This window comes from Anoplophora glabripennis, unplaced genomic scaffold (assembly GCF_000390285.2).
Source record: "Anoplophora glabripennis isolate ALB-LARVAE unplaced genomic scaffold, Agla_2.0 scaffold288, whole genome shotgun sequence".
Lineage (NCBI taxonomy): Eukaryota > Metazoa > Arthropoda > Insecta > Coleoptera > Cerambycidae > Anoplophora > Anoplophora glabripennis.
The window spans coordinates 15,078-34,162 of record NW_019416427.1 but is presented as its reverse complement, the minus strand read 5'-3'; the positions used below and the strand labels follow the sequence as shown (position 1 = coordinate 34,162).

Below are 19,085 nucleotides of genomic sequence, written 5' to 3'. Positions count from 1 at the left end.
CACCACAAGGATCAGTTCTTGGTCCGGTTATCTTCTTACTTTATATACTTTATAGTTCTAACTATTCATTTGCATAACAGCACTCCCACAATTGGCAGTTTAAAAAAAACAAGACCATCAAGCTGAACCAATTATTCAGAACTGGTTTCTTTGAACTAAATTTAAATTCTGCTAATATAGAAACTATTATATTTAACCAAATATATTCCAAATTTAGTAAAATTGTTCATGCTTCACCAATAAAGAAAACAAACAAAAATACCACGTGATAAAAATGTTCTAAAGCAAAATTTTGGTAAAGCTATACCAGATTCCTTTTGGTATAAAGAAAATAATGTGGTAGGATAACACCGAATCCTAATACTGTATACTCTTTTCTAATGTTTCTTGCTTCCAATCGCGTTTTATTAATTTTTAATACATACATTTGTGGAACCAACAATGAACAATGAACAATCACCCGTCCCATGCGTACACACATCTAACCTATAATTGAGCTTTTCAACACAAGCCACTCTTAAACTCTAAAAAAGTGTGTTCGGTTACTGATACGATGACATTCTTCTGGTCCTGCCGCCAGTGCTTGAATATGTAAAAGGATATAACGACGACGAATATCAGGACTACCAGCCCGACCGCCGACAGCGCAGCGGAGTTCAAATAGACCGTGGAGAAGCCTCCGTGAATGGAACAATTGGATTCCTGCTCGTCGTTGCCCGAGGGACAGTGTCGTAGGCCGTCACACCAAAGTTCGGAACTTATGCAGGCCCCCAACTCGGGACAGCTAAAACACAGAAAGAATAACTGTATGTTACAAGTTTTGGAGATCACTTAATGGGACTACTTCCGGAAAAGTTTCTCTTTTGTTAAAACCGCAAACTTTAAGGGTCGATCGTCATGAGAGACTGCACCGAAATTAATGAAGTCGAAAACCTTGAAACCAAAGCTTTATAGCTAGGGCCATGTGCATAAAAACTAGTAAATACTTATAGGTATTAAGTAAAAGTAAATACTCGACTTATAATTGCTTATTTTTTATCAGCGCTATCTGACAAAACCTGAAAATATCCAGTGGCAGTAAATGCTGATAGCTTATAAATTAATTATATTATTTCCTCTAAAATTTCCTTCAAATAAAATCGGAAACAAGATGTTCTGGAAATGGTGCCGCAAATTTGGGAAATAGACCATAGGTCTTTCGTCTTTGTTTTTGAGATAAGAAATATTTTTTTCTTTTAGTAATTAAGAGTAAGGTGAAATAAGTTTTCAAGAGTTCTACGTAACCTATGTTACTGTTGTTTATTTTTGATCTTCTGTTATTTGAAACCAATAAAATTGTATGTCCAACTTTTCTGAAATTAGATTTTTTTCATTGTAAATTTCGTTTTTCCTAAAAATGGCACCCTTGTTGAATGATGAATTGAAATCGCTGAAAACTGTTCTTTCTTTTTAATAAAGAAAAAATATTTTAAGGATAGTTTATTTAGATGGAAATAAACCAATTCAAATCAAGTTATCTTATAATCTAAAAGCTGGCTATATAAAAATGCACGTTTTAAGGTGCATTCAATTTGATTACCTACCTAGATAGATTGCATTAATGCTTCCGAACACAGAGCAATCAGTCTGTCTGTGCGCTCAGAAAGATTAAAGCGGGGGCGGGCGGTCAAAAATGCTAAATTTTACAGAAAAAAAAAATTATCGATGAAAATTTACTGTTGCAAACCATGGAAAATTATTTCCAGACGGTTTATTGGAAGAGAAGGTACTGCCAGACGGCTACAAAACTGGATAAAATTTGGTGAAAAAAAAATATTATGACTCATTTAAAAAAAAAAAGATAGCATGGCGACACACTGTGTGAAAGAGCGCGGTCTCGACACGATTTTAAGCGATACGCTATTACGATAGATTATTTTGTTAACTGCAGTCTAGCATAAAAATTTCTATGTGAAGTATATTATTTTGAGTCACCTATAATCAAATTTCTAAAAAAAATTCTGGATGTACAGGGGACCCTTACAAATACCATTTTGTAAAGAAAAAATCAAAAAGTGCAGTTCGAAAATGATTTAAAAATACACTTCTGCACGGCACTGGAAACTGGCACACTGTAAAACCTGACCTGGCACAATGCGACCGTCAAGGCGACAGTGATAAAAACGGGCAAAAACTTGAAAGAATTTCGCAAGCAAAAGAGTAAATAGAATTTTATAGCACTTATTTTATATCAGCAAATTCAACTGATTTTGCCGCTATTGTTATTATTAATTAATAAAATTCATTTGTTGTTTTAAATAATAACATAATTTGACATACCTGATGTTACAATAACTGTTCTAAATTTTGTCCACTGACGCGTAAACACATTTGGGTCCGTCTTACTCAGTTTCTACGAACTAACACAAATTCTGTCTTATTTCACCATAACACAAATACTTCACCATAATACAAATGTTTTCTTGCTGCACCATAAACTAAAACAATATCCATCAACTCCGAGTTGCTATACACGCAAGCCATTTTTGACACTAACTACTAAAAAACTATTATAAACATCGGATTTCAGTATTCGGAGTCGCTGAGGCCACTTGGCTCTGCAGGCGTATTACGAATGACACTAGAAACTACAGTTGTCCGGCTATGTAATGGTTGACAGCACTACAACTTCAATAATTTTTTTCTCGGAAACTATAAGGATTTTACAAAATTTTTTTTTTACAATATTGACTCCATTTCTCATGCCGCATCTATTCCCAATTTTTTTTGGATAAGTTGTGAATCACCCTGTATTTAAAATTGAAATAATAATTATTTTATTAACAAAAAAACGCTGAAAATGTAGACTTATTCTAGTCGCTGTTTATATCGGATTTATCCTTCGCTGTCCAAATCGCTTTCTTCCTCAAATTCAATGTTATTGGTATCTTCGGAAGAACAACATTAAAAATTAAAAATATTTATTTAAAGAATCAGATTAAAAGTCTGTATCAAAATTTGTACCTTCAGACTAATCTTCATCAATTACGCTTACGTGTACCTATAGCAACTCGGAGTTGATGCATATCGTTTTAATTTATGGCAACATGGCTTTATGCAAGACAACATTTGTGTTATGGCGAAGCAAGGCAACATTTGTGTTAGTTCGTAGAAGCTGGGTATGATGGACCCAAATGTGTTTACACGTCGGTGTAAAATTAATGTTGTTATTAATTAATAATATCTAACAATATCGCCAAAAGCAAAAATTTGCTTATATAAAATAGGTGTTACAAAATTTTATTAATTTATTTCCTTCGGAAAGAAATTCTTTCAATTTTTTGTAAAATCATTTTTTATTACTCTTTGCCACCGTGCCAGTCGCCGATTGCATACTTTGCCTTAAGGTCAGGTTTTACAGTGGACCAGTTTCCAGTGAAGTGTATTTTTAAATCATTTTCGAATTGCCCTTTTTGATTTTTTTTACAAAATTGTATTTGTCCCCTGTCCCCTGTACATTCAAAAAATTTTTTTTGGATAAGTTCTGAATCACCCTGTATATTTCATATTAATATTCGCCACCGGTTCCAGATGTCAACATCTTGTAGGAGCTACGGTGGCGCTTAATGTGCATTTTTGTAATAAATCACATTTTAGACTTTAAATTGTAAAAACACACAGAGGTGAAAGGACTTGAACCACGAATTTACCGCAAAATAAATTAATTAAAATAAATTGTGAATGTGTGAAATAAAATACATTTGTGCCTTTTTACTGTAATATCTGTAGGTACATATCTATTTGTTTTTAAATTCATTACAAAAATTGCTTTGATGTAATATAAGAAGAGGAAATATTTACACAATACTGTTGCATTGAATGCCTAAAAACATGAATATTTCTTAATGTTAAAGTTTACATTGTACTCCAAATAGCTTCGATTAAGCTTAACCTTCTAGTATTATTTTAAAAGTTTATTTGAAGTAAGAGTTTCAACAAGATTACATATGATAAGGTTTTAAAATATTTTGTTCGGATAACGAGAACTTCAAATTGAGTAATAAAGAAACTTTGGAAGAAACTACAGATTAGATTTTAAATTTGTTGTAAACAAGTTTAGAAACCCTTAGAACACAGAGTTGCCGAACTTTTATTTTAAGACCCATAAAATGCTAAAAATAGAGTGCATTTAGAAAAAATAAGGAAATGGAGTATTTAACAAAGATTATTTCCTCGCATATATCATCCATCCAATTGTATTTTACGAAATTTTAAATTCGAACAATCAGCGCCATATTATACTGATAAAATTTCAACTAACGTTTATTAAAGAACGCTAAAACTGAAAACGAAAAATTTAATTCTTTACAAATAAATTTGCGTAATTTTAAGCCTTCTTACCTGTGAGCACACTCGGGTGGCGCAATCATTAACAAGGACGTAGGCAACGCGAGGGCAGGATTTTTAGAGACCTCCATCCATGTGACGGCAAAATTCCCAGTCTCTTTCCTCAAAAACTCAATTATAAAACTCCTAGAATTCTTATTCTGTATTTTCCTGTAACTATACAGGCTCCATCCCTCGGAGAACATTTCAACAACATCGTCTACGCTTTCATAATGAGGACAAATAACGTGCACTTCTTCAGTACGGCCGGCGGGGTATACCAAAATGCGATTTTTACTAGGACAAAGCCTGGAATCTCTCCTTTCAGATCCCTTGATTTTTAAATAAATGAAATTTCCATCTTCCTCGGGTTCTATCAACCAAGGCTGCTGCAAACAGTATCTTATGCTTTGATTTTGATGTCCTTCCTCGTTTGTTTTCAAGCTCTGATCGCTGTTCCTTACTGTTATTTCACCACTAGATCCTCGTAATCTTCTCGTTTTCCATGGATTGAGGCAATTTTTTTCGTTTGGAATAAATTCGAAGGTAGCGTCGAAGAAATAATTGTTATGATCTTCAGTAATCTTCATTTTTGTAGCAGTAAACTTGACAACCACCTTATTGGACGTTTTTGTAACTACAGTGAACGGTTCTGTGATATTCCCACACAAGCAATCTCTTTTAATCTCAACATCCACCCATGGATACTCTGATATCTTTATGTTAGCTATTCCGTCTTCTTCCAACTTGGCATTACATTCCCATCTGTTAGCTTCAGGGTCGTAAGATGAATAGCATTCCTTCGATCCGAACTGAGCTTTATTGAAAGTAATCTTCAATCTCTGATGGTCATTGGATTCAAACTGATATGTACAAATTAAGTCTTTTTGACCACCCCTTCCAAAGAGGAAGGTGATTCGGGGCGAATAAAATCTACCACTTGACGTTTTAAAGAGCCTATCGCAAGGATTTCTGGACATCTGAACTCCTTCTTGGGATAAATCAACGAATTCGTACTTCAAGACAAAGTTGACAGGATACAAAACGCTGCCATACTTAATAGAGTGAGATATAGTTAGGTCAGAGTTGGTACTAACGTAGCTTTCTGCTAGACCGCAAGGTCTAGTTAGTCTAGAAGAATTTTTCAGCAAGGTGTGGTCGCACAACTTTGGTTTGTCGTCCTTACAAAACTGACCTATAAGTGGAACCGTGTTTCTGCTTTTTATGTCGCCGTCCCATATTTGTAACTGTACGTCACAGTCTCCCGCATTGAAGTCGGTAAGTCTCTCGTTTGTCACGTGGTATTTGATGAAAGAGATCCAGATTATGTCTTTTGGTTGCCCCCGGAAGTGGTAGTGACATGTAGTGTTTGGAGGTAAAGAATGCAACGGACTCTCTAATAACCCTGTGGTATTATCGAAAGTAGTTACTAGAAATTCGCATTTCTTCCCGTGTTCTATGTAGGTTGGAGATTCTTTGTTGACATAGAAGATCTGTAAACGATTACAAATTGTTGATAATTAGATGGCATTAAACAAATTACGTCTTTACTTCAGTTATATAAAGTGTAAGATTGCACTTATTCTGTTTCTTTAGGGCAAAAATTCCAAAAGATTCTTACTTAGGGTGACTTTATTTAATTTTCCGAACGACAAGATCAGGTGTATATCAGCCAAATGGAATAAATTCAATAATAAATAAAACGCCCGGACACTTCGATTGATATTTTTAGTTGCGCATTTTTTTCAACAAAAACTTTTTATACAGGGTTTGTTATGTAACAGTGGTCAATACCAACTTTCTTATTTTAAATGGATTTTTGGATTCTTCAGAAAATTCTAGATATATTTCATGTACAATGCCCTATACCTACCTACCTCCAACTGGTTCGGAAATATTAAGTTTCAGATTAACATTAAGAAAAGAAAATTATTTGATTACAAAAATTCGCTACAACACACTTAATACTTATTCCTCCTTTAGATCTTGATAATGAGAAAGTAAGCAAAAAAAAATTCAGCGTTCCTTTGTACTGATATGAAATTAAAAAAAACTATAAATAGCTTTGTTTACTTTTGTTTAAAACGCCTGACCTTAGCAACGTGTTGTCTGCCTGCATGACAGTAGTTATCAGTGTTATAGTCGTTTGAATTTCATTAACTGCATATCAAAAAGATGGTTCATTTAACAGAAAGGCAGAAAATGACAGTTCTACAGATGATTGGTTATGGAGATAACACACGGAGACAAACGAAAGTTGCTCGCTTATTTCATGAAAGATTTCCAAATTTGCCGCCGTATCCCAAGGGACAATTAGTAAAATAGAAAAGCAGTTTCGCGAGCTTGGACATGTAAGGCAGATAAAAAAAGCGGCTGCCCATGCAATAAGCAATAATACCAAATTGATATTATGCTTGAGTTTGAGGAAAACCCACATCGTCGGTCGAAAAGCAGCCGCAATGTTCGATGTTAGCCATTTATCGATTATTCGAATATTAAAAGAAAATAAAATGCATCCTTATAAAATGAAACCAATTCAGGAGCTCATGGAAGACGATTTTGATAGGTGAACGTATTTTTGTGAACAAATGATGGCAATGTTAGATAACAATGTGATCCAATTAGAACATGTTTTGTTTTCTGATGAGTGCACCTTTACACTTCACGGTCATGCTAATAGTCAAAATTGCCGTTATTGGTCTAATGAAAATCCTCAATGGATTACAGAAAAATATACGCAATACCCAATAATGTTTGGGCAGGAATTGTTGGAATCATATCACAGGTCCCTTTGTCATTGATGGCAATTTGAATGGCGATAATTATTTGTACTGCTCCAAAATAAATTCATGCCAACTTTGACAAACTTATATCCAGATCCAGCAAACCCACAAATTCCAACGAATATGATATGGTTTCTGCAAGATGGAACACCGCCCCATTATCAAATCAGTATCCGGCAGTACCTCAACCGAATATTTCCAAATCGGTGGATAGGAAGGCGAGGATCGATGGAAAGGCCAGCACGATCCCCTAATCTTACACCATTAAACTTCTTATAGGGATATGTCAAAAGTATTGTATACAAAACTAAACCCTTCGACTTCGCTAACTTAAGAAGACGAATAACGCTTGCGATTAGATCGGTCACCCCTAAATGTTGAGTAACATTACAAAAAATTTCTATGTAGGATTAGGATGTTGCCAAGACATTCGCGGCGAGCATTTTGAACATTTCCTACATTGACAGTGTTTATAAATTTAATTTATAATTGTTTCTTTTTTTTCTTTTCCTTTTTTTATTTTTATGTTTAATTGGCATCAAGCTTATTTTTGCATCTATGTAAATTTATATTTTATTTATTAAAAAACACATGTCTTGAATCGGCACGATTCCGCGTGGAAGGAGGAAAGGAAGCGACAAGGAGTAAAAACAGACGACACGTATCCTAGGTGTAAAAGAGAGCTCACTAATTCGAAAAATTCGCTAACAAACGCACACATATCCAGTACCTGTGCAAACTCTGAAATCATCAAAAGAATAACTACACCGAATTGGTAAGTACCTACCGATTCAATTCGATTTTCATTTTGTTAATACGGTTCATTTATTTTCTTTTTTCTTCTTATACTGAACCGCGTGATAAACAGTATTACTTATTAGTTTTTGAGCGTACTCTAGCGAATTTCTGTAATCAAATAATTTTCTTTTTTTAATGTTAATTTTTGCAATAAATCTGAAAACACTTAATATTTCCGAAACAGTTGAAGATAGGTATAGGACATTGTACATGAAATATGTTTCTGAAGGATCCAAAAATTAAATAATATAAAGGTGTTGCATTTAAAATAAGATAGTTACTATTGACCATTTACATGACACACCCTGTATAAAAAGTTTTTGTTGAAATAAACGTGCAACTTAAAATGCCAATCGACGTGACGGAGCGTTTTTGCGAGCACGCCTCCATTTATTTATTATTGAATTTATTCGATTTGACTGTATATCTTTACACAAATAGGTATATAAAATAATTTGTTAAATTTTAGTTTAAAACCACGTTATACTTTAAAATTTTAGACAAAACAGTGAAACAAATGAAAATTTAATAAAAAAAAATAGAACAAGCATATTGTATTGGTTAATCATGGTTTTAATCAAAAGACTAACATTTTTAAAACATAATAAATAATAATACCTATAAGATGTAACCAAATTTTAATTAATTCTTTTAAATGTTAATTTTATTCCCAAATAACAACCATTTTATCCTCAATGCCATTTACTTTTAGAACGTTATAGTATTCTTACTCAGATTATACTCCGAGCAGTTATTAGAACACTGGATTCAAAGCGAGAGTATAAATACCGGCAACAAACTAGAACTCTCTCTCTCTCTCTCTCTTGAATTCCTTTCTTTGCCTTTGTCGTTTGATACAGGCTCTCAAGAGAAAATTTTTGGAACTGTTATTAATGTTTAATTGCTTTTGCCAGGTGTTGGAGTGGGTTGTAATTTTTTATTAGCAGCATAGAGTATAATAATTTTCTGCCTATAATTCTGATATTTTTTTAGCTTAGGTTGAAATCTGAAGACTTTTACTGTTCTGGTGAGGTATACATATAATGAACACTGGACTCGCTTCAGTTGACAAAGTAAATCTTTGGGCTCTTAGCAAATAATACTGGATGGCGTCTACAGAGTCGTTGCATCGTAGTCTGGTGATGGAATGGGAGGGTAAGTTACAGTTTTTCTTTTATTTAAATCTGAATGCAGCTTACTTTCCTCAATTCTTATCATAGCTGTTAGTTATTTCACGAGACTAGTAATTCGTTATTTGAAGCATAAAATTATTTAGACTTTACATTTTGTTTGTGTACCATTTAAACCTTTAAATATTTTATATTCAATATCACCTTAACCTAAGACACTTACTGTATAGTGAATTTATTTAATTATTATCGTCCTTTACAAACTTAGTTAATTTTTCTAAGATTATTGTAGATCTTTGAATTTTATCATTTATTTCATTTTCATTTAGTGTAAATAGTGTAAATATAATTATAATCCATAAAATCTTAAATTTTGCAACCTCTGGAACAACAGATGCAGTTTAAAATTGATATTGTTAAACCTAATTCGATCTTTAGCTTCAACTAATATAACCATTTATTTTTGTCCTTTTGTAATTACTGACCAAATGGAACATCTCTACACAAGAGCGGTTCTTCACCACCACTACAGGACAATCCAACATAGTCTGTAGAGAAGGTTCGTCATAGACGTTACCAGCCAAGCTCAACTGACAGAGGCAACACCATCACATCAGTATGGTGTTGCTGTCTTTCAAGGCAACTCCTCCTTTGGCACCATCACTCTTCAGGGTCAACATCACTGCTTAAGATACGTAAGACCTTGTCCACCTTGCCTTGGTCATATATTCTATTGTAAAGATCAGTTGAAATTTGTGAAACTTTTATGCTAATTCTTATTCCAACTCTAAATTATAAAAATTACTTTTCTTGTAAACTCATATTCCAGTTATTGTAAAGAGCGAGTGTTGTGAAAATGAATTTTTTTAATTTTATTGTTTTAAATTGTTATTTTTGCCTTTTTTTATTTGACTGTCCTAAATTACCAAAATTGTAAGTAATATCCACTAATAAATATCTATATCTTATTGGACTAGATACAGTGGCGCCCTTATACAAGCGTAAATTTGAAAATAACACTCTACACCCCTGACTTACGTAGGTAGCTAACCTTGCATGCTTATTTCTTGCCGGTTCAAACGTAAAACTGTTGCAAAAATTGTTATTTAAGTATAATATAAAAATTAACCTACTTAATCCCTTTATATACTCCTTTAATTGGTATATTAATTTATGTCTGATTTGTTTTAAAGATCCAGAGTGTAAAGACACCACAAATTTTGCTACAGTTCACTTACCTCTATTTCTAGTTCAAAACCAGGCAAATAGGACAACGGCAGAGGGTGAAAAGGATTGCCGTAGGGCGAAGTATGGAACTTCACTAGTAGTTCCGGCCCGCTGCTAATAATTTCCGGAATCGTTTCACCACTACACAAATGCGCCAAAGTTGTGGCCGAGGGGCCCCAACCATCCAGTATTTCGATGAAATCTTGCATCATATTGCACTGATCCCATATTCTGTAACTAGAAAAGTATTCGCCGTTAGTTTGTTGCAAAAAAAACACTTTATATACGCAGGAACGGTAAATATGTTATCTTTGAAGGCAGACATTAACTATGCAGATGCAGAATCGTTAATATAATTTTGAATATAATAAAATTTCAAAACGCAATGTAGACAGAAAAAAATTCCTCTTGAAACGTAAAGTTTAACCAAAAAGTAGAAATATAAAGAGTCAGAGAAAGCAAATAAAATGAGACAGAGATAGTAGTGTAGTTTAAAGGGTTACGGAAGATGGTGACAGAGAATGGCGGACACACAATTAATAACAAAGTATTGCCATCTCACAATCAGTAGAACCTCCAGGACATCTGGTGTTTTCGACGGTTACATTTCACAAGGTCCGTCTAATGGAAATTCGTATAATATTTTGCATTTGCAACACAGGGTGTTTTTAAATGAAGTAGCAAAATGGTATCAGTGAATATAGAGCCAAAAATAAGAGGATTGGAGTAAAAATACCTTATATGAAAGTTGCATCCCTGAGGCGATATACCCTCTTAAAGGAGGGGATTGAAATTCACATTTTAATTTTTCATTTAACATGAGGAATGTTGGAGACACGAAACTTGGTATGAGCATCCTACTAATAGACAACTTTTCAACATTTGTTCGATCATTGGCGTATTTTATAAAGGAGTGAAACAGTCAACCCCATTGCAATATTTTATTAGAAATTTTTTATATGATTTATTGCGCAACTTTTTAACATTTGTAATTTTTCGATAAAACTGATAGTTTTCTAGTAAAAAAATTAGATACGTCATCGTTCACTAAAGGGGTAATTGCGAAAATTTGTAAAAATAAAGTAGGCGGATGTCATAACAAATAAATTGTTATTTATCATATTAATAAATTGACACTTTCTGTCAACCAATAATTAGTACCAATTGATTAATTTATTATCAGAATAATTATGGCAAATAATATTTATACCAATGACGAATATGTCGACATGCTCCAAGTGTTTTTCGAATCCAGAAAAAATAGTAACGCTGCAGTAAGATTATACCACCAAAGATATCCAAACCGACCGATTCCTCATAGACAAACATTGGCCTCGGTGGAAAGAAGGCTTCGCGAAACTGGTAAAATTCAGCCCAATCGTGAGGGTGCCGGAAGAAGGCGTAATGTCCGAACTGTTGAAACTGAGGAAGCTATACTGGAACATCTAGAACAAGACTGTGGTACAAGCACAAGACAGGTGTCCAGGCAACTGCAAGTTTCTCACAGTCTTGTGTGGAATGTAGCTCATGAAAATCTTTTATACCCTTTTCACCATCAACCCGTGCAAGAATTGAATGACCCTGATTTACCTAACCGCGTGGATTTTTGTCAATGGTACATTAATATTTCCAGGCATGACTTAAATTTCCTAATGAATATACTTTTCACCGATGAAGCAAATTTTCCTAGAGTAGGTGCAGTAAACCTTCATAATGTTCATTCATGGTCGGAAGAAAATACTCATGAAATATTTGTTTCAAGATGTCAACATAATTTCAGTTTAAACGTTTGGATGGGAATTGTAGGAAATACTCTAGTAGGTCCTTTTATTCTTCCACACAGGCTTGGAGCGGCCGAGTATCTTAGATTTTTGAACGAAAATCTTCCAACATTACTTGAGGATGTACCCCTCGCTACACGTCAGGTGATGTGGTATATGCACGATGGGGCGCCTGCACATAGTACACTTGCCGTTAGAGAATGGTTAAATTTAAATTACCCGAATCGCTGGATTGGTCGTGGTCGTGATGCCCCTGTTTGTTGGCCTGCACGTTCACCTGACCTAACGCCTATGGATTTCTTTTTGTGGGGACACATAAAAAGTATTGTTTATGCCACTCCTGTTGCCTCCTTAGAAGAACTACGCTTAAGAATATTTCAGGCAGCAGATGACCTTCGCAATAACCAAGAACTGTTTGTGCGAGTGCGTTATAACTTCAACAGACGTATTAGGTTATGCTTGCAGCAAAATGGAAATTATTTCGAGAATATTCTTTAAATTTAATTTTGCATTTCTTGTTTTTCGTTTGTATTAAATTTTATTTCAGATAAATAACTTTACCTAATACATGTCCCATAGTCATAAGTTATCAAACATTTTTCATTAATTAATAGCAAATTATTCTTAATGTTATTATTAAATTACCAGCTTATCGACAGAAAGTGTCAATTTATTAATATGATAAATAACAATTTATTTGTTATGACATCCGCCTACTTTATTTTTACAAATTTTCGCAATTACCCCTTTAGTGAACGATGACGCATCTAATTTTTTATTCCTTTATAAAATACGCCAATGATCGAAGAAATATACCAAGTTTAGTGTCTCTAACACTCCCCATGTTAAAGAAATAAATTAAAATGTGAATTTCAATTCCCTCCATTAAGAGGGTATATCGCCTTAGAGGTGCAACTTTCATATAAGGTATTTTTACTTCAATCCTCTTATTTTGGATCTATCACTGGTACCATTTTTGCTACTTCATTTAAAATCACCCTGTAATAACACAACTCCACAAAAAAAGTGGAATATCCAAAAGACAAGACCCTGGTATCTATATGTTTCTGGAATTGCTGAATCCGAATCCGGTGTTCGTTTGACTCGATTAGCTCTGGTTAAAGGCCACGTTTTTGGGGTCGGTGAATCCAAATCCGGTGTCCGGTTGATCCGATCAGGTCTGAGTTAAGGTCTATTTAAGGTCAAATGTAGAGAATCAATTGCCAACAAAGTAAACCAATGTATCTATACGTTTTTAAGATCGTTTAATCCGAATCCGGGGTCCGTTTGATCTGATCAGATCTGCTAACTCAAAACACTCAAGTATTCATTTACGCGTATTAAAATTTGAGTAAGAAATAATATTAAAGAAAGAAAGCTTTAAACTCTAAGCCCGTGACTTTCGAATTTATTGTTTTCACATGACAAAATTCTAGTATCAGTAAGCCTAATTAAGTAAGCTTTAACCAATATGGCAGTTAATGTTTCAATGCCTCATGTACATTAATTCACACAGTGAGTCCTTGTTCGTTGAGATTTTTGAGAAAAGTTTTTCAAGAGATTTTTTGCTTTAATAAACCACATGAAATCACTACATCTCACTATTATGATATCGACGTTTATGGTATCGAACTATTTTGTTGTCAAAAGGTTTGAGAAGTGTACTCAACGAAGTACTCAAATTTTAATACGTATAAATGCTTGAGCGTTTTGAGTTTAGAACTTGAGGGTATTTAGCAGACCTAATCAGGTCAAACGGACCACGGATTCGCCTTCAGCGACCCCAAAAACGTATAGACATATTAGTTTACATTATTGGCAATTGATTCCCTATATTTGACCTTGAGCTGACTTTAAACCAAATCTGATTTTGTCAAACGGACACCGGATTCGGAGTCGGCAACCCCAAACACATACAGATCTATGGGTTTACTTAGCAATTGATTCTATACATTTAACCTTGAACTCACCTTCAACCAAAGCTAATCGGATCAAACAGACCCCGAATTCGGATTCAGCGACCCCAAAATCATATAGATATGTTGGTTTACTTTGTTGGCAATTGATGCTCTATATTTGACCTTAAGCTGAGCTTAACCCAGAGCTAATCGGGTCAAACAAACGCCGGATTCGGATTCAGCGAACCCAAAAACATATAGATAGCAGGGTCTTGTCTTTCTGACATTCCACTCTTTTTTTGTGGGGCTGTGTAATTATAGATCTTAAACCGTCTGGCCGTCCTTCAACAAGTTGTTCAACACAAAACATCTAAGCAGTTCGTGAGAGTGTTGCTGAGAGTCCTGGAACATCAATTTGACACCGTGGTCACAGCGTATTCTCACGATAGATTTGCATCCTCATGCTTACAAAGGTCAATTGACTCAAGAACCGAAGCCTACTGACCACGCAGAGCAAAGAGAGATCGTTGAATGGATTATGGAACAACAACAACTTGACAAAATCATTTTCAGCGATGAGGCTCAATTACATCTTGATGGCTTCGTTAGTCGACAAAATTGTCGCATTTGGGGTTCAGAAAATCCACGTTGAGAAACACATACATCCACCCACAACGTGTCACTGTTTGGTGCGGATTTTGAGCTGGAGACATCATCGGACCATTGTTCTTAGAAAAATTATAATCCAGTTTTTTTGTGCCTAAAATGTAAAATATGGACGTAGACGACATGTGGTTTCAACAAGGCTGTGCCACATACCGCACAGTCCGAGAAACAACTCAATTACTGCATGAGTCATTTCCTGGTCGTGTAATTTCCCGTTTTGGTGATTAGAATTGGCCGCTCGGAACACGCGAGCGAATTAATGCCGTTGGACTGTTTTCTTTGGGGTGTTTTTGATGTCTACGGTTTGTTTTACTACTACTATTTTAAAATTTGAGATTTTCGAAAAAATAAATACACAAAAGTTGTTACTCTTGGTTTTGGCATTTATGGGACATCCTGTATACCTCAAACAGAACCCACTCGCATATGCCATTGATGTCAACACCTAAAGATGTGGGCATTTTTCGTCTAATTTAGGTGTCACTTCGATATGTAAGTATCTCTCTCCAATATTAATCAGAAAGAACGTGACGCTATATTAAAACTTTTGTATTATGCTATTAATCAAAATGAAACACGGACCACGTTCCAAAACTTTGAAACAAATTAGTGAACTTAATGTATAAACTAGTTTACTGACATCCAGAATGTATAAGAGTCATACATTAATTTGTGTCTAATTTGTGAAAAATGAATTATGGTAAGGTAAGGCTATATCGCCTAACTAACAATAAGACTAAGGGAAACTGAAAATACACTGCGTCAATTTCAAAACATTCCCGATTTAATATTGAAGAATTAAGAAATATTAAGAAAGATTCTTTCATATCTGAATAGAATCCTTTGGGTTGTACTAGTATAAAAGTTCAATGGGTCTACTATTAATTATTATAAAGATATATAGTAATTAGAATATAATACAAATTCGGAACCACATTAGCTGGTTTGCTCACTGCTGCCAGGTACAAATATGTTTCGCCTGCTCCATCCACCTGTGTCAAGTGAATTCATTAGAATAGTAGCAAATGTTTAACTTTATCAATCATTAGCTTTTCCCTGTTGCGAGTAATATCAACGGCTATTGGCAATGTATTAGAGACTGTTGTTCCTTTTTTTTGTATGATAAACTGTCTACACGCCAATGGTGAATCAATCTGTTGTTTGTTAATACGAAGCAATATTAATGTAGCAATGAATTTTCCTATGGTGGCAGAGAATACTTTTCACTGTGTAGTGCTACTAATAAAATGAAAAAATAGTGAGGTGAACCTTAAATTGTCTTATGTGACTGCAACTAAGCGAATTCACACTGCTTGCAAACTGTTAACAGCTAGCAACAACCAGAGGCTAACAAACCACCCCAGTATGATTACAGCTTAAGAATAACAGAGGAACACAGTAAAAAAATTGGACTGACCTCAAGACTCCACTAGGCTGACTTTACGTATTTTGATGAGTTGAATCAGCCTACTTTTTTGTGTGCCCCAGTAATTAGCAATAGACTTTGTAACCAATCAATTGACTAATATGTCCAAGTCTCTCTCCAATAACTTGCTCTAACGATCGTATTCTAAATCGTAGCACTTATAAAACCAACGTGATCTAGCTGATTATGTTTTAATAGCCTTATCTTCCGTACTGTTAAAGGAAGGTCCACCAAACTTACCTCATAACACAGAATTTAAAAAATCATCATGTGTAGACTGTCACGCTTTTTTAAAACACCCAATACAAAATTCATACAACTTCTAGTTGTCTATGAAGATATTCTCTTAATTTTTCCAAACATAAAAATGGGAAAGTTAAGGTGGATGATATAGACTACAAGCCCAGCATGAATTACTTATAAATCAATACTACCACATATAACATATAACTAGAAACTATGCCGTCAGTTCTTGTTGGTATAAGTAGGTAAGCAGGTAAGCTAAACCTGTCCACCAAGGGGGATGGTTTTCGGCAAAACATTTTTGTACGGCATTTTTAAGTATATAGGTTATACAAAAAATGGACCTCGACCTAATGCCGTACAAAAATAGCAATACCAGAATAGCAATAGCAGAAAATTGATTGATTTTCTGAAAATTTTGGCCCGAGTTTTGGTTATTTATTACAGTACAGCATTTATACTGCAAGTTTCGGATCGATACATAGATAAATTTTTAAGCGACGCCGTCCCTACTTGCTGATACAGGGGTTAGGAATACAGGATGCAACCCTCTATTTGTAAGTAGCGTATGGGGGGTGATTTGAACCAACATCAAATTCACTAATTTTAATTTTATTTTATAAAATAATAACATTTTTGGTCATGCCCTACATTTTTCATTAAACATATGCTTACTATAGGAAAATTAATTTCCCTCCGAAAAGTAGGATTTCTCGGTGAAAAATTTTAGTACGGCATTAATATATTTTGTTAATACTGATAACAATAATCAACAAAAACAAAATGCCGTACAAAAAAATAAATATTACTTGCAACAATTGATTTGATTTTGAATTGATTTTATTTTTGCTACTATTTTCTCCTTAATACAAATTATTTACTACTGTACGGCCTTTCTATTGTAACGCAATTTCCTGCGGTTTCGGTTCTGGTGGTGGTGACGGTTAGTTACGTTACTTATGGCCGCCCCCGGTATACTACCAACTCTAAACGGAATCTTAATTCACAATTGCGAATTCTAATTTACTAGATTTATTGACGTCACTGACGTCCCTATTTGGACGCCTAATTTTATGACGACCCTTGACTACTAGTTTATCGGCAGCGGTGGTTGGCAGCCGGCGGTGGTGAGTGACGTCACAGGAACGTACTCCGGATTAAATCTTTTTGTGCGGTTTTTGTCTCGGGCGCCAGTTTCCCAATCGGTTACGTGGGGGAAACTCCACGTGAAACCTACCCTCGGTTTAGAGTAAGTACTCGGGATAGCTGCAGTGAAGAAAGTTTAATTCCAGGGGTCTGTTATATTTCTCTTAATTTCAAGCAAAGTAGTTCTCTGAGTGTAGTGTTATTTTCCTTTCAAAATAAACGGTCTTATCAGTGTAGGTCACAAAAAGATAAGCGGACCCCTTTTTTACTGATCGGAATTTTATCAACTTTGTCGGCGTTAAGAATGAATACAAACGGGAATTATATTTACTAGATTTATTAATCAGGCCTATTGAATTTGAAACAAACAAACAAAAGTAAAACAGATTCTAATTACAATTATTATTACTAACTAAAACCAGGTATATACAATAAATTTACAAGCGGTGTAAGAATGAAATAAAATGGGTTAGAAATAAAATGGGTTAGAGCAATTATTTGCGACGGGTTTAAAAATGCCGATACGGTTTTCGGAGCTGTAAATAAATACAAATTAGTCAAATATCAGGACACAAAATCGGTACGGTAGAAAACGGAGTCTTTGGCGTTTGGTTTATTTAATAAACAATCTAAGACTTTACGAAACGGTACGCCAGAATAATATTCGGTTTTAAATTTCGGTCGGTGCTAGAAAGGGAAAAATAAGATTAATAAATTAGAGCAATAAATAAATTGTTCCCAATGGTTCTGAAACAGAAAAATAATTACGGGTGACTCTAATTCTACAAATAAATATCGGCGGCAGTTTCTAGCAAAGCGACGGAAATTAAGCGGAAATGCGACCAGCCAGGAGAAAAAGCCAAGCAAAGCGGTTTATATCAGGCACAAATAAGCAAACGGTAATCAGGAAAATGATGTTGTTGGTAAACAGGAGGCAAAGTCTGGACGAGGTGCGAGTTCAAATGCGGGGCGGCCGACAGACTTCTCCCGGAAGCGGTGGGTGGCCCAGCCAAACTTCGGGGGTCTATCCGTCGTTGCACAGCCGACACACAACGTCTTCTACTGGCGGTGGGTGGCCCAGCCAAACCAGCAGTTTCGGTTATTGTGCCCTACAGCGTTTATCTAGCTTGGGCGGTGGGTGGCCCAGCCAAACCTTCGCCGACAACGCTGCTGCTGTACACTTCGACACCTTCACGTCTTCTACTGGCGGTGGGTGGCCCAGCCAAACCAGCAGTGTCAGTAAAGGGGCTCACAACGTTTGTCGAACGAGGGCGGTGGGTGACCCAGCCAAACCGTCGCCGATAACGCTGCTGCCGTACGGACCTGCACTCAACGTCTTCCACTGGCGGTGGGTGACCCAGCCAAACCAGCAGTTCGGTCGATGTGACTAACAACGTTCGTCGAACGAGGGCGGTGGGTGACCCAGCCAAACCTTCGCCGACAACGCCGTGGTCGTACTGTCTTGCCAGAGTTCAAAACGGCCAGACTTGTACCATAGCAGGACAAGTGAAAATAGGAAAATACAATTTGCTTACTTATTCCGGACGGTTGCTTCTGGCGGCTAACTCCTTGGGTCGGATGGCGGTCTCAGGTCGGTCTTCAGGTTCTCGGGGTGGTCCTCG

General features: G+C 35.4%; 1 protein-coding gene across 1 annotated transcript in view; it reads right to left on the bottom strand.

Moving 5' to 3' along the window:
* Window positions 1-501: 501 nt before the first annotated feature.
* The window catches only part of LOC108906160, a gene marked incomplete at its 5' end in the record, with an annotated part of 28,009 nt that continues 9,425 nt past the window's right edge, over window positions 502-19,085 (bottom strand). The window contains 3 exons of the mRNA XM_018709357.1: window positions 502-784; window positions 4,381-5,858; window positions 10,315-10,534. Coding sequence (XP_018564873.1) covers window positions 502-784; window positions 4,381-5,858; window positions 10,315-10,534 — 1,981 coding nt within the window. The remainder of the gene's footprint in view (window positions 785-4,380; window positions 5,859-10,314; window positions 10,535-19,085) is intronic.